The sequence below is a fragment of the Branchiostoma lanceolatum genome, chromosome 5 (genome assembly GCF_035083965.1).
Source record: "Branchiostoma lanceolatum isolate klBraLanc5 chromosome 5, klBraLanc5.hap2, whole genome shotgun sequence".
In the NCBI taxonomy this organism is placed as follows: Eukaryota; Metazoa; Chordata; class Leptocardii; order Amphioxiformes; family Branchiostomatidae; genus Branchiostoma; species Branchiostoma lanceolatum.
In genome coordinates, this window is record NC_089726.1 from 10,520,815 (window position 1) to 10,537,913 (window position 17,099).

Genomic DNA, 17,099 nt, shown 5'->3' on the forward strand with positions numbered 1-17,099 from the left:
TATAATCTTTACAACAAGATGAGGAAGAGTTAACGTTGAAGTCAAATTATTTACACATCTTGTATTCTTAGTAGTGACCAACAAAATCATCTGAGTTTTCAACTATAGTTTTCAAAAGCCTTTCTTAAACCTTTATCAAAACGTCCAAATTAGATCCGGAAATAATTGGCTATCTTCTGAAAATGTCAAGTTTCCAGGACTGAATATATTTGACATTTGTATTCACCACAGTTGCTGTGTTGCCATGCATAAGATGTACATGACTGGAAGCCCATGGGAAATCCCACTTAAGTACTTGTCCACAAGAGAAATACTGCTAGTAATTGTTCATATAGTAGTGGATATTGATGACTGCCATGCACATGGCAACTCTAAAGCTTTATTACCTCCTGCATATTTTCATCTGGAGCGCTTCAGTACATGTCGCTTGTGCCGCTGATGGTGTAGGAAGTTTATGGCAAAATAAAAGGCAAACAGTAAAGATGCCTGGCAGTGCACCAGTCACCCACTCAATCTTACAGCAACTTTTCTTGTCAAAATGTCGAGAAAGTACTGACTGTAGATTGGAATTTTGCCTCAGCAGTGTTCAGGGAAAATGCCATTGTGGGGGTGTGAGTAGGTGGAAAAGACTTGCAGTTGAAAATACTGTACTTGATAATACTGCAGTTGTATGTTAAGAGTAACAGGTAACATATCTTCCTTAGATGTGGTTGTATGTGTAACGTGGGTGTATGTGGGCCGTCACGGTCTCGGGCTTTGATAGAAACGATGACAAATGTAACTCCTTTGCTGCTTGAGGCAACAGAGTTGTTCAGCATGAGGAAGGATGTATATGATTTAGTGTGGGGGTTTCTTAGAATGAGGGCAACATTTACGACGAAATCCAAGCTAAATCCTTGGCCTTCAGCACCTGTATGTAGGAGGAAACATTACAAGAGTGGAGTACTATGGGGCTGTCTTTCTCCCTTTTGAATGAAGATGGTTGCTTTTGTTGAACATTGTGTTTGAATGTAAGTAGGTAGTGATAACTCATGAGGGTATTAGAAGATTCATCTGATAGAGAAAGATGGTCATATTTCATTCATTTACTGTAAATGCCTTTAAGTTTGGGATTAATTTCACTGTAGGGAAAAAAATGGAATGTTCGCAGTGGTTTTAAATTCACGGTTAAAACAAAAGGGTAGACAGAACAAGCATTTTCACTGTGGTTCTTAGTTAACAGTGAAGAAGGCATCACAAAAAAAAACACAAACATTAAACCACTGAAAATTTCAACATTTACAGAAATGTGATTTACCAGTTTCTGCGTTCTCCTGTGATTGTAAACATTTTGGTGATTGAAATTAAGGAACTCTTATTTTGAGATTAACTCTGTGACACTTGGTTTGATTCATCACTCTGTGCTAATTATGTTAGATTGTTGACCTAGATATCCTTGTTACATAGTAAATGGATGGATCCAAGGTACTGAAATTATTGCTGTTATGCACATGATGTCACAGTTTTGTTTAGTCACTCACAATTTGGTATCTTCTCAAATGAACAACATGATATATTCAAACTAATAGTCGTTCATAGTACCCCAGTGAGGTTGCTATTTCAGTCATGTCATAAATCAATAGCTTAGATTAATACATATTCATAACTATGATGAAAAATGACAGGGTTGTACATCTTTGTGATATTATTCATTTCAATGTTATGCACTCATACATGTAACTGCAATGGCAGAGTGTTTTGCAAATGAAATGACAGTAATTGTTATAATCAATACAGATATGGATTCAGTTTGTGTTTCCTCTTGTGTTACAGAGTCACAGGGGGAGAGCTGTTTGACAGGATAGTGGAGAAAGGCAGCTACTCTGAGAAGGATGCCAGTAGTCTAGTCAGACAAATCCTAGATGCCATAGCCTATCTACATGACCAGGGAGTGGTGCACAGGGACCTCAAGGTTAAGGAAATTGCATAGATTTCACTTTAATCTTTACCTTACAGTGCATTCACTTTACATATTTCAAGTAGCATAAAGGGTACATTTTGACTAATCTATCATGTTTTTTATTTCACCTGCAGCCAGAGAACCTCCTGTACTATTCCCCGGATGAGGAGTCCAAGATCATGATCAGTGACTTTGGTCTGTCCAAGATGGAGCAAGAGGGAGTCATGTCTACTGCCTGTGGAACACCAGGATATGTCGGTAAGTCCACTTCATTTGACATTCCACCATGTCAATTATAACATCTGCCACCTATTTCTGGTATTTTATTTATGTCATACCCACCCGAAAAAACACATTTCAATGCAAAATGCGCCTAAAGTTGAGAGAGTTTTGGGTCCTCGAGCAAAAAAGATCGTGACAACATCGATTCCAACCTCTGAATCCGGTATTCAAATTTTCGACAGCGGCGCAACTGGCGCACTCGAAGTGCATTCTAAATATTCTATGGAAGCCCATGTGATACAAGTAGAACCCTGTGTGATACGGAAAATTATCACACGTTGCAGAACACCCGCATCGAACGTTTTCGCGGCAGGTATGACATAAACAAAACTTACACACAAGTAATTGTTTTTCTGTGTGGTTTATCTCTTCACGGCAATTCCAGGAGTGGAATGTAAGTCAAAAGGCGTGTAACAGCTAACTGTCTCTCTTCCGCTCATTTGACATTTTGCCACAGAAAAGGGCCCACTTTGGGGACCCACTGAAGGACGTTAAATGTCAACCCTGTAGGTCAAAAGTACTTTCAGCGTAATAGCTTGAGAGCACTCCAGTTTATCTCGGTAGCAGCATGGCGAGCAGGTTCTGTCTCTGTTGGGATGCCAGAAAACAGATGACTGCATTTGGAACCATCTAATGCAGCAGTGGCACTAGTGTGGTCATTTGTCATGCATTATGAACCGTGTATAGGATCGAACCCCAGTTTGTCATGTCAACAAGTAATGTAGAGGTTGGCAAGTACATAACACAGCCTCCATAACATGGTGATGGTTGCCAGTTGCATTATGATACATGTTGGAACACTTTTCTGTGGTTTTAAAAAAACCTAAGTTTGTCTTTGCTCCATGATTTATTTTGTTTTCCTGTATTTGGTCTTTTTTTACCATTTTATCTCAGCCTTTCCTTGATTCTCTTTGCTTTTAAAGTATATATGTCTACCAATGCTGCCATTATAAAGAAGAAGAACTTTATTGCATGATGATTGTACATAGTACAATATATAGCAACAACTATTCACACTCCGCAGGCATGGTTTCAAACCAATGAGATTATTCATGTATCAAAGTGTGGATCAGCTTGCATCATATCTTACAAGTTACATTTTGTGTCTTTCATTTCTTTCACAGCTCCGGAAGTGTTAGCACAAAGGCCTTATGGAAAGGAAGTGGATTGTTGGTCAATCGGTGTCATATCCTACATTTTGTAAGTACCTCACCTTGTCGATATGTTGCTATGACCATGTACATGTGCATGAACTCCTTTAAACAAGAAACCTTTGTTGAAGGCCTTGTATTGCTTGTTCTGCATTGCCCTGGGATAGATGAATTATTAATGTTGTATTGATTGATAAGAGCAATTGGTGGGTGTCTGACCACGAGGTGTACATTTGATAGGGAAACTTTATTTTTCCTCATTTACATACTATTGTCTTGCAAGGTCATGCGACTAACAAGATTAATAATTAAGATTATACTTTAAATGGAAAGTATCTCAGCATACAATGGCATTAAGACCTTTTTATCCATTCAGCTGTATTTACACGGCTTTTAATTTTCAAGCTAAGGTGCTAATACCTATTTCCCCCATCATTTCAACTATTGAGAAGAAAACTATTTTTGAGTGGTGGCATGACAGATTTCTTTAAAATGTTGGTGAGGTAAAATGCTTCCTTGCATAACTAACCCAAACAATGACTAACCAAAATTATGGACAATGTATGTTTTGCAAATGAATAGTTTTAACATTTTTACTTCATTTATTGGAATATTTTTCATTAGCATTTTCTGGGATCATAACATTAATAATATTCCACCGAAAATAGATTTACTCAGCTTTCAAGATTACTGTGCAGGCTTTGATATACATGTACATATATACATGTATCAAACATCTGCTGATAAAGTCTAAACCATCATTATCTGAGCAAAGTCCTGATGACATAGTTGTAATAACCATGATGAATTAGGAGATTAGACATAAAGAATCATGGCTGTGATTCCTGGATATCTCCCAGCTTCTGGTTAGACCTGTGCATATCAATCTTGTTCTGTTTCTAAAGGGGAGGTAACACTGCTCACATATTGCAGCCTCCATCCCATACATATCAACCTGATGTAGATGGCTGGAAAAGAATGATATGATCTAACACTAGATACATTCAGCCTACTTCTGTGTTCAGCTGAAGAGACCAGACGACTGTGAACCGTGTTGATACACTGTGGAATATGATAACTACATAAATCTTAATAATACGGAAACTGGACAGCATACGGGTATGCCTGTAGACATACTATTATATACTACTCAAATCATGGCTTGGAGCTTCATACAAAAATTACACGGAAAATTTCTGACAAATGTTCCAGATATACTGTGAATTATGCTATTGAAAAATTGTCATGCCCTTCTGAATTCTTATATATCGAGCACAGACCATCTATTCCGTCCCTTATATAATTGCATGCCTGTGCAGATAGCATTGTCAAGAGGACAAAATTTACAACTCTTGTAACCAATCATTCCTGTCAGCGTGATGCTGTTACTCAAGACCACAAATCATGTCTCTTTTTCATTAACTTAGCTCCCAGGGGCTTATCCTAATGATACATACAAGCTTATCTTTCTTAATGAAATTTATACCTGCAATGTTTCTGCTCTATCTATCTCAAATTTGATGTTAGAGGTGACTTGTCTGCTAGTATGTCACTGTCTTTGTTCAGGAGAATCTAAATCATAATGTACATCTTATTCAAAGCACAGACTTCACACACACTCAGTTAAGACTGTATCAGAGAAATACTAATACTTGTTTACTGTGGATGAAATATTCAGATAGGCTTAGTACAGTGTGCTCCCAATGGAAAATACATGTTAAGTCTTTAATTAGCATGAATCTGTTCAATTATGAAACCTTATCATCACTCATTACATGGTTGTCAGGCCTTACAGCAGCAAATTAGTCATTTATATGTGCTGTGGGTTCTCTTATGGTAAGGAATAGTGTTATTGCAGAAACACTAGATTCTGGAAAAAGAACATTTATTGCATTTCAAAATAGCCTTTGATATACAATAAACAAAAAGTATACAATGTACATCTTCTATCCTATACTTGAAATGGAAGATGCACTAATAATGATGATTTCTTATTCTATTATGTTTAACTTAGTAGAATGTAAGTAGTAAGATTCAGTAACATAAATACGCTCCCAAAATTGAGTTGGATGATATCACCTTGAGTAACACCACCTATATTCGTATCAGTGCTTTGATCATTTACAAGAATCATTGTGTTGATTTTTCTGTTGGTGCAGGTTGTGCGGGTACCCTCCCTTCTATGATGAGGATGACACACAGCTCTTCAAACAGATCATTAAAGGAGAGTTTGAGTATGATGCTCCCTACTGGGATGACATCTCAGATTCTGGTAGGTACCTTCTCTAGTTATGTTTTTGTTCAGTTACACAGGGTCAGGTCCCTCTGAATTTGGAAAGTTTTTAGGAATTTGGACAATCCACTGGATTTTTGAAAATTCTAGTTACTGTAAGTTACAGTAGTGTTTTCCAGTATAGTGACCAGTATTACATAAAAATGTCAACTTTTATCTCTTACATCCAGTGAAAAAATAAAAAGAATGTCTATTTTGAGACTCTCCATTTTGGCTTCCATTAAGAAACCATGGGGCCTTGATGAAAGATTACATCGGTATGGATTGAGCCCAGTGTTTGCATATAGATTAGGCTCCGTGGATGACATGGCATGTAGAATTATGCAAGGAAGTTGTTTCCCCATACATCAATACTTCCCCCATGGAGACCTTCAACAAGTTTGGCTTCTAGCCTTTAGTCCCAATAACACTTTAATGGCTGTATGGCAGCCATAGAGGTTACCGCTTGGTGTATGATCTCAAAGTCTTGCTGTGAAGTGAGATATGGAAAAAAAGGCCACCTGTAGGTCTTATGTGTAGTCAGTCTGTGCAAGCTAGGTTTCCAAATACTGTAGAATGTTTTGGTGATTTGGAGTAAAAAAAAATGCAGCCAACTAAATGATACTTGTTGATGGAATAAGAAAGAAATTGCATGTCTTTAAACCAATGATTTTTTTGAAATTTAGATGTGGAAATACTGAACTGTGATATTTGTGAACCAAGGTCAAAGAGAAAGAAAATTGCAAGTGAAGTACTTTATTGAAAAATGCCATGGATGGAATCTTCCTCTCTGCTGTTTTGCCGGAAATGTTATTGATTAGTTGTTATCCCAGCCGGTATGCATCTTTCCACTCGCCTGCCCTCCTGTGGGGAGCATCATCGTTACCTGTAATGGAGGTGATGGCGGAACCCTGGGGGCCAGAGGTCATCACCCCTCTGCACTTGACAATCAATTTTCCATATTTGGACAGCACTGTTTGTTAGGAGGGCAGGAAGTGGGGGCAAAGGTCAAAGGTTACCTCAGTGGAGAATGGAAATTGCAATTCTACGACTTCACCTTTTTCCGTTCAGTGTGAATAACAGGGCTGGCCATGCCTATAATGGACGTGTTTGATGTCTGCTCAGTTGGGCAGAATCTCAGCATCTGCAATGTCGCTTTTATTACATGAATTTTTGCAGTTGTGCCCATTATTCCTCCTTTTCAATGGTCAGATTTCTGGCAAATGATAATTATAATTAACTATAATTCTGCAAAATTCGTTTTCCCCAAAAAGGATTTGTCTTGATTTTATTTATATGTATTTTTATATTCATATGCTTGGTACAATGATTAGGAGTCAAATCTGTATGCTAGGGCTAGACTGCACTGCAAAGGTCAAGTTCAACATAAAAACATGACACCAAACCTAGGAAGAAATCAGTTTAATGAAATGTATTTCTGTTACATATTTGTAATTTCTACAGTCTGTATTTACTGGATCTAATGCATATTTCTTTGCCCTTCCTCCCAACAGCCAAAGACTTCATCAACAACCTGCTAGAAATAGATGTAAAGAAGAGGTACAACTGCAGCCAAGCCATATCACACCCCTGGTAAGACTGACTTGAACAACAACACAACCGTTACTGTGTATGAATATAGTCAGTATGGTGCTTACAATTAAAGTAGAGTCATGTACATGAAAATAAGTTCCATTTGTAGTGATGAAGATTGTCTGCTACTCATTACGTTGAGGAAGGAAATGGTGAATGTTTCAAAATGCAGCAACCAAAAAGAGTTCAGGTACTGTAAATGCAGAAATGTTCGTGGTTGTATTATGTTTGCGGTTTTCAGGGTATACCGGTAAGCTCTTCGCCGTGAACTTAAAACCACCGCAAAACTTTTTGCCCTCCTACCCCCTGTATACCATTGTCTCAAACGCGAACTTAAAACCATGTTCAACACTCCATTTTCTCCCTACCGCGAAATTAAAACCCTGCAAACTTAAATCTAAAGTAACAGCAAATCTATGTCTGTCCCTGGTGCTGAAAGGTTGCATGTTCTTGCCAAACATTGTCTTTTGCTGTTAACTTAAAGTCTACTAACTGTAGAGAAAGCAGTAACAGTTTCCCCTGAGAACAAAGGCAAAACAATAACAAATGGCATGCATGAGAAAAGTGAAAGCACTGTTTAACACATACCGCTAGAAATATCTTGAGATTTGCTGCCATACCATTGCCTCTTTGTCATAACAGCTCTGAAAGTGTCGAAATATAATGAGCAACTTCTGAACTGATGAATTTATTTTGCAAGGTTTTAGGGGATTTCAGTTACTCAGCTATAATATAGATAAAACATATTTGAATCTCTCTTTTCCATAAATATTTGTGACAGCCCTAGAGCTAGCAGTCATTCTTAAGGTAGCTTTGTAATGTTCCAAAGCATCATAGTTTGATGGACTGTTGACATGACACCAGGGTTATCATAAAGTTGCAGGCTGCCTTGAAATTGAAACCAGGAATTTCTAATAAGGCAGGGATAAAGGATGTGGCTTATGTGGGTAATGGATGGGACGGGGAGTGGTGAAATGGGACCATTTGCTCTGCATAAAAGCACCACAGTCACAGATATGTGCATAAACTCCGGCAAAATGGTGTGGGGAGGGTGTAATCATGTGTGAATAGCAAAACATTTGGACAGAAATTGGTGGGAATCATGCTCAGTACAGTATTTACAGATGGAACTCTCATTAACACTGTGCTCGGTGTCCCCTTAACTACACATTGGTTCTGGTACATAATAGTAATTCAGCATGCTAGGATTTAAACTCCTCTACATGATACCTGTAATAGCTGAGAGATGGCTTTGAGGGTCCTCTAAGAAAATACATTGTAGGGCTACACATTGTACGTACCTGTGGGCCAGACTGAATCCCAAGTGTGAAAAAGCTGAGTTTTGTCTGTTGGAAGAGAACAAGAAGATTGGAGTAAAGACTTCACAAGTTGTGTTTTAGTACTGTCTGAGTAGTGTGTTATCTGTGTATGCATAGCTTGTCATGTCAGTCTGATGATGTCAAATTACATTGGAAAAGTAAGGAAAACTACAAGCTCTGGTGGGAATAGAACTGGAGCACACTCAGGATAAGAGAATTGTTCAAAGTTCTCTGTGATTGATGAAACTAGGAAAAGAGTAGGGAGCTGTTCAAAACTGTATTCATTTTGGAAAATGGAAACATAGCTCTCCCTGAATGTTAATTGATGATAGTTGGGATGTGTGCTTGTACATGCGTGTGCGAATCTCACTGTAGCCCCAATCCTTCTCTTTTTCCCAGGATCTCAGGTAACACCGCTCGAGACAAGAACATCCACCAGTCTGTCAGCGCACAGATGAAGAAAAACTTTGCCAAGAAGAAGTGGAGGGTAAGTTTCCCTAGATTTCTACAGTTGTACAAGTGATAGATGTTCTGGGTGTTGTTAGTGTCATGTGTGAATGAAAAAAGATGTTTGATTTACCAAAAGCAAGTTCAAAGTCAGCTGCACTGAAACTTACCTTAAAGTGTTGTTTTTTTCTTCGTAGAGAAAATAGTCATTCTGAATCAATGTGCGACTCAAAAGATTTATGGAAACATTATTAAATCTTTGCCAAAGCTGGCTAAGTAGAACCAACTGATTACAAATGCTAGCTGTAGATAGGCAAGGAAACATCAATCAAAAGTTATCAATCTATGGAACATAAACTTTTGCAAGGATCTAAAAGTAGATTATGAATTTCCAGATGGCTACATTTGTGATTGGGATTGTGGGTATAAAAGTAATATTTTTTCTTAAGAAAGATCAAACTCAAGGGACAACCTGCTGAGAAAGTCATAAAAACTGAGGTGGTGCATATCCAAGAAATGAAACATTATGATACTAAACCTCATGGGAAATAAGGAGCTTATGAGAATTTTGACGGATTCAAAAGGTGTGATCTGGCTCAAAACTTGCCAACCAGACAGTCTTGAGGGTACTGTAGATGGACCGTGTTATTAAATGTTCCACTATTGATATTGGGGTGCATACAAATCAGCTACAATCATGGAATCATCTATATGAACACACTGACCTTACAGGAGTATCACATCCCCTCTGCTGAAATTGGCTAGACAGGGCAGTACAATATGTAATTGCATTCCCAAGTTATCTCATTTTATCATTGCAGACAGTGATGAGTGATAACTTTGACAAGTAGACAACTTTTTTTGTCTTTAATCTGCTTTTTAGTCAAAGCAGTCACAAAGAGTTTCTAGGATATTGTAGGACACATTGAAATGTACTAGTAATAGCCCCCATCCACATTATAACCCTCAGTATCATGAAGCTCCGTTGTGCCTTGGTGTCTGCATTGCTAGAGGGGATATTTTGTTTGGGTTTACTTTTTCCATTGGCAGTTTTGTTATGAAGCAATGGTATTACGGCTTGTACCCGTTGTGAATCTCATGCTTTATCCATGATGCACATGTTATGAAGGAAATAAAGCTCAGCAAATCTCTGCTGTGTAAGGGAACAACCAATATCTGCAACAAATGTCCTGGCACTAACCCAACATGCAGCTTCAATCCCGGCAATCAACCACAGGGATAAGTCATGGGGTAAAAGAGATCCACCTTCTTTTCTTTAATGGCCATTGAGTGATGCAGATAGAAAGTTCTGCATGATTGGCCCAGTGGACGGTTTCTAGTCTTGTGATACTATCTTCACAGTGCTTATTCATGTCGGCTTTATCGTCAGGGCCGGGCTGCCTTCTGCTCGTATTCATGACGTTAGTGGGGCAAAATGGAAAATGGGTTTATCTCCGTGCCACTCCAGCTACCCGTCCGGCCATTGGGGTGTGCTTTGCATGTCTTGGTGATTCATGTGGGGCAGAGGGGTCCCCAAGCAACAGCTTTGTCACATTATCCAGAACATGGAATATTATGGTTAAGCTGCAGCATGGAAATACCTTTATCACTCTTTTCCAACTTATCCTTTCTTGTGGTTCTGTGTCTGAATGTCAATGAGTACATTGGAGTTGAATTACCATTCATGGTCATCGAGTTTTCTTCAACGGCTTTTCTTTTTGGAGTAGCAACATTCTGGAAAAATTCTTTGAAAAAATTTGTATTCATATTCTTGACCCTATCCAGATTTAGCATATCCTAAATCTATGTAGGGGAAAGGGACAGGCCTGAAACAATCATACGCATGCAAAGGGGAGGGCAAAGGTGGAAAATTGTTTGCAATGTTGGTTAAGGAAAGGCAGAACACAGCATATTTCAACTGTTAATCTCAAAGAAAAACAGTTGAACCAACACCCACATAGCCCCAGCCCCACCGATCCCAGCCCTTCTATGGTTGAGTCTCTGAGTTATCTCCAAAAGTTTGGTTCACATAAAGTGTTCAGAGTTCCAGGATACATTGGGATCTGCACAATCAAGAACAGGAAATGATGAGGAGAAAAATGCAAATATTTAAGATTCTTGGTATCACCCTGGGATCAAGAGTTCCAAGTAAAGAGGAAATTGGGTATGTTCCACTGTCTGCTTCTTTAACAGTTCTGAAAGCAGCCCTTAATCGGAGAAAGGTTTGGGGGATTATTTCTGTTCCATAAAGGGTATGGTTATTAGTGTGGAAAGATAACCAGAAAAATGAACGAAGATGCCGCTGACATTCTGCCAACATACAGTCAAATGGCCCCCCAAAATTAACTCTGAACCTCTTCTTGAACATTGAACTGTTTTTTAAAAACATTTTGAACTGTTTTTCAAATTTCGGTATGTTGGTTTGGAAATGCTTGGGGGGAAATTGCTATGAGTGTCGTTATCATCAAGGTTGTGGAATTTCAATGGAGTCATGGAATTCCATACCTGATCATACATGGGAATATTCTTTTATTAAATTAAACATGACAAATATTACAATGCATGTGCTTAGAACTGAAGGGAGTTATTCCAAACTGAAGGATCAACAGGACTGATGCTGATTTGACTTTGTAAAAACAATCAAAGAAAATTGTCTTTTTACACAGTGTGAAGAAGTGTGCAAGAAACCTGCATTCAGTTGTGTTATTTATCTCCACTCAATCTCACTTTGTTATCAGAAGATATATCATTCTTGATGCATTCTGCACCTTGTTTCATTAAATTTGATTCTACTGCAAATAAGACCAATTTATTAGTCATAGGTTTTGTTGATATTCATTCAGACCTAGATTTTCTGTACTGCAGCACACCCTGAATGCTGCTTGCATATATCACAATCCCCATAATCAGTACAAATCACCCTGAGACAGTCTGTACTTGTTGATATCACCTGTGGTGTTTGATGATATGGAAGTCTCCAGGAGGTCTGCTTAATTTCACAGATGGCAAAGGGTACTTAATACAGGCTAGTTCCAATCCACTCAAAAAGCTTCATATTCTGGGATAATAGGGGATATTGATGGAATGAATATATCATGAGTTATGTCATTCATAAAGAGTAATAAAGATTTTACATGAGGAGTTTCAGAGTATAACAAAACTTTTGGCAAGCATAACACATCATTCAACAATAGGAGAAAGACATGTGATATTATTGCATTACTACCCGGTAAATCTTGCATGCCGTGTTGGCTCAAACCCAGGCTCTACTACCTTTTTACTCTACGCCTCAATTCATCACAGTACAAATGTTCATAGACAGGGAAAAGAAGACAAGAGCTCTTTAGATAAACTATGGCCACAGGCAGAAATCCATTTACAAGTCTCAGTCAGTCGCTGTTACATCAACTTTCTTCCACCCTTGAAGTTGGCAAACAAATGATGATGTAGCCTGTGGGGAAATGGCAGTATTCTGTGAGATTTATGGTTCTGAGGTGGGAGGAAACACCCAACACAACACTGATATAACGGCTGCTGGAAAAGTGGTGTTCCCAATGTACAGGTGGCAGACAGAGTTAGTGGTGTGTGGAGGAAACTGTCAAAGTGATAGTCACTTGATGTACAGTAACAAAGTTGGTAGTGTGTGGAGGAAACTGTGATAGCCACTTGATGTACAGTAACAGAGTTGGTAGTGTCTGGAGGAAACTGTGATAGTAACTTGATGTACAGTAACAGAGTTGGTAGTGTGCAGAAGAACCTGTGATCGTTGCTTGATGTACAGTAACAGACAGACACAGTAAGTGATGTCCGAGCAAAAGAACCTGTGATAGTCCCTTGATGTACATTGTTTGTACAGTGACAGTAACAGACGAGTTGGTCTTGTGTGGAGACACCTGTAATGCCCAGTAGTCATCAAAAGTACAGATTTGGTGGTGTGTGGGAGACTAGTGGCTTGGTTGTCATTGATTCGGCTTCAGTATTCAGTACCAGGTAGCAGCCATAATTGAAGAATGATTTTCCTAGCACACACCGCCCGCAGTCATTGTATTCTGGGCACCTTGTGATAACTGTAAGTGTTAAGTGGACTGTGTGATTACAGTGTCTTATGTTTTCAAAGTTTGTGAATATGTGTTGAGCACTGAGCAGTAAATTCCCACTTAGAGTCAATAAAATACCACAATGCAGACAATCATGTAAAGTCAAAAGTTGATACGTTGATGAAGGTTAGACTGTTTCAAAATATTATCCAGTTCCTTAAGTAATTATTTTTGGCAAAAAAAATTATCAACAGTTGATGTGTGATGGCTGCAGGAAGTATTGCAATGGTTAGTAGTTGGGCCATCAAGTGCTAGCCTGAGTCTTAACGTGACATCTAGTACCTACCAAATAATTCATGCTTTCAGAAACCACAAGAAGATCATAGTTTGGTTTAGACTGGCTGTTTTCCTGGTGAGGACAGGAGAGTGAATTCAGAGGAAATTTCAAGCACATTAGTCTCGAAAGCTTAAGTCTGGAGCAGAGGGTAATTGGTCCAAATCTTAGCCTATACTGTAAATGCAGAAATGTTCGCTGTGATTTTATGTTAACTTTGCGATTTTCACGGTGAACTATCTACCGCAAACTTAAAACCACAGCAAAAAGCCATTCCACTGTGTGACTGTAGCGCTACAACTATAATTTTTTCAAACGCGAACTCAAAACTACCGCGAACACTGCATTTTCTTTCTACTGCAAAATCAAATCCCCGCAAACATTTCTGCATTTACAGTAATCATTATGGTAGGAGTTGCAAGGTTCCGGGTGCAGTGAGATTAACATACTGACAGCACAACATTTCAGGAATTGAAATGCATAAGGTTGATAACTCAGGCCCTCATTGTAATGATGGTACATTATGCAGTGCTAGATGGAAGCTATTTTAGCTGTATATTTGCAAGTGAGACTGGAAGCACCCAAGTGTGGAATCTGCGGGGAGTAATCTGGCTTGTAAATGTGTGTAAGTGTCTAGAACAAGTGTTCCCCCTGGCTCTTCTGGTGTCAAGTTCGTCACATACTGAAGGTCATCCTCTCCAAGAGACTGATGCCGTCCCTTTGAAGTTAATGTAACGTTGCATATGGATGTAGTGAACAGTTACAGCTGATGTAAGAACATTGTGGGCTGGGATGAGTCGTGGACTGGGTATTTATCATGCTACACGGGAGAGTGGTATCAAGTGTCTACTGAAACTTGTCATTACCTCCAGCCCCCGTAGTCGTGAATTTAAATGAAGCCGTAACCATTAAGCCTTTGGTATGTTTCACAGTATCAACGATAACATTTTTCATGCACAACGGTGTCATTGCCATTAACATGCTTAAGGGTTGGTGTCTTAAGTTTGGTACAGTCAAGGTGATCCCGGAAATGATAAAGGGATAACGTGCTTCGTAGGCATGTTCACCTCATGTCCTTGTCTGCTGCAGCCTTGATATTGGCTGGCTTCGGGCTTTCACAAACTCCCAGCTGCATGCTCAGATGAGATGTCAAAATGAGCTGAAAAGAATACTGAGTGTGCAAATTATCATCATCATATTGTATTCAGGATTGACTTACATCCACCTTAGTAGCAAAGTGACTTTCTCAGTGTATATTGAAACATGTTAGAATCATATATCATTCTGTAAACACTGCCTGCACTTTCACTGATCAACTCTGGTTACTTGAAAAGTAGAAAGATTTAGTCATACTAGAAAATTGTATCAACTTTAAGCATTAAACTTCAACTTGTTGCTGAATTGCTGAACATACATTGAGTTTCACACATCATTTGAAAGAGCATACTTCCCTTTGTATGATGGTTTCATCATTTCTGTATCTTCAATATTACGGAAAGTATCCAATGCTTGTATATAACGTTGGGTAACATAAATTCGGGATTTTTCCGATAATGGTTGACTGAAATCAATCTAGCAGAACAATAAACCATCCTTTTTTTTGCGTTTCGGCGCCTTCGCGCCGGAACGCAATGTCCTGGCTTTTATACCTTCGATGCATGCATGCTCCTTGGATGCATGCTGTTTGGTTCAACACTGTGTCGCACACCAGAAGACCTTATATGGCAATACGTTCCCAAATCCTTGTATAGCCGTTGCCTTATATGGCAAGGGAGCACGAAAAGGCAGGCAGGCTACATTTGCATGACACACAGGAGGGCGACCGCATGTAACTGCTACAACTGTTCGGAAATATCATTGCATTGTGGTTTCGGACTTTGATATCCTGAAAAATGACCATATTACATCTATTCCACAAAATTGCAGAAGAAAAAAAATGATTTCGTCAAGAAAACGACCAAAAATCGGCATAAATGATACCATATAGTGAGGTTATAGCATTACGTACAGAGTGACGGGTTACATACCGCAGCTTGGCCCATCTGGCAACGCGAAGCACTTCGGACCCAGAAGATCCGGGTTCGTGTCCGTGCATGGATTTTTTTTTTCTTTTTAGATATTGAATATCAAAAATATATATTGATATTATATTAATCTATCAATATCATATTTATGAATATCATTTTTTCATTTTTTCATTAATAAATAAAGAAATATTATATATTTTTATTTTTAAATATTCATTTAATATATACAAGGCCTTTGTCTTATGAACAGGACTTCATAGATTCCAAACCCGGCATTCGAATTTTTCTGTTCATTGTAATGGAAAATACCGTGCAGCGGCTCCTATGCGCGGTAAGATGATTCTTGCAAAACACTCGCCACTAAACTTCTATCCCCAATGTAAACAGAGGCTCTTGATGTTGTTTGCAAAACAGCGATCCTTTGTTACAGTAGCAAATGCTCCATTGTTCAGTATCGACTTCATTCAGACAACACGGACGTGGAAAGTGGCGCCGCTCGGCACAAAACTATGGGAATTTTCATGAATTTTAGCAAAATTACCCAGGAAAATAAGGAAGAAATGTTGTAAATGCGGAAACCAGAATAATACGGATGAGGTAGCTGTTGATTTGTTTGACATTTGGTAGTCATTTTAGATAGAACCTTAGCTGTTATGAACTTCTATTTCACTTAATTACCATAGTGCTGATGATTCAATGGTGCTTTTTCAAATTTTATGTTTTATTGCGTGCCATGTACATAATTACATTGATAGCTTTTATAATGAGCCTATTGTACATTTTACAAATAAGTACAAGTTGTAGGCCAAGACCAGCTTTTTCAAAAGCACTTAAGTTAAGTGACGTAACTTCAAAATTGCTTTCCCCAATCTGCCTTTCTCTTTTAAAACAGTACTCATTTCCCAAAATGACAATTTTTCTTATAGACTGAACAGCCCTTGAGGGACTTCCTCTGGCAGATTTTACTTCAAGTAAAGGGAAAAGACAATTCACACTCATAAACGTAGCCGAAACGCCAGCTTTTTTTAAAAGCTCTTGTTTCTATTATTCTGTCAGTATCATGTACTATCTTTGCACTAATCATATATATGGTAGATTTTGTCTCTAGTCGTGCTGACACCATAATATTTCAATTTGAAACTACCGTCCGCCGCACGCACAATGACGGTGCTGTCGGACAGGGGTGAACATTCATTCGGGAGAGAAGATTCGTCTTGAATATCTTACCGCTAATTACATTTTATACAGCAGCTATTCGTTCCATCCTTGGCTTGAGGAGAGTGCTATGGATATAGACGTGTCCAAGTAAAAAAAATACACGAAAAAACGGCCGTACCGCACACATCAGACCTCAGGAACAACCCGTGTGTTGAGTCGGTAGAACGTCACTCAAAGTTCACCCCCACCGTCATGGAAATTTGTACATTATTCATCGGGGCGTTGGCTGGATGCCGTAGAAATGGTAATATTACTATGTCCATATGTTTCTGTTTGTGCTAAGAGCAAACTTTGAGGAAAATATCGCCATCAGTCCACTATCACACACAACATTTGGACAAAAAAGTGTTCCTCGCAAACGTTTGTCGTCTGCCGAATAGCAGGATTCTGGGTAACGAATATGCCGGCGGGAAAATTCACCGTAGTGCCGTAGCCATTGGTTGTAGCAACAAAGAGGCGTTTTGATGATTAATCACACTT

General features: G+C 38.8%; 1 protein-coding gene across 2 annotated transcripts in view; it reads left to right on the plus strand.

Moving 5' to 3' along the window:
• Positions 1–17,099, plus strand: part of LOC136435016 (calcium/calmodulin-dependent protein kinase type 1-like) — a 51,552-nt gene that overhangs the window by 30,128 nt on the left and 4,325 nt on the right. For both annotated transcript variants that reach the window (XM_066428185.1, XM_066428186.1), the window contains exons 4-9: positions 1,813–1,951; positions 2,074–2,197; positions 3,346–3,421; positions 5,532–5,644; positions 7,159–7,237; positions 8,956–9,043. In XM_066428185.1, coding sequence (XP_066284282.1) covers positions 1,813–1,951; positions 2,074–2,197; positions 3,346–3,421; positions 5,532–5,644; positions 7,159–7,237; positions 8,956–9,043 — 619 coding nt within the window. The remainder of the gene's footprint in view (positions 1–1,812; positions 1,952–2,073; positions 2,198–3,345; positions 3,422–5,531; positions 5,645–7,158; positions 7,238–8,955; positions 9,044–17,099) is intronic.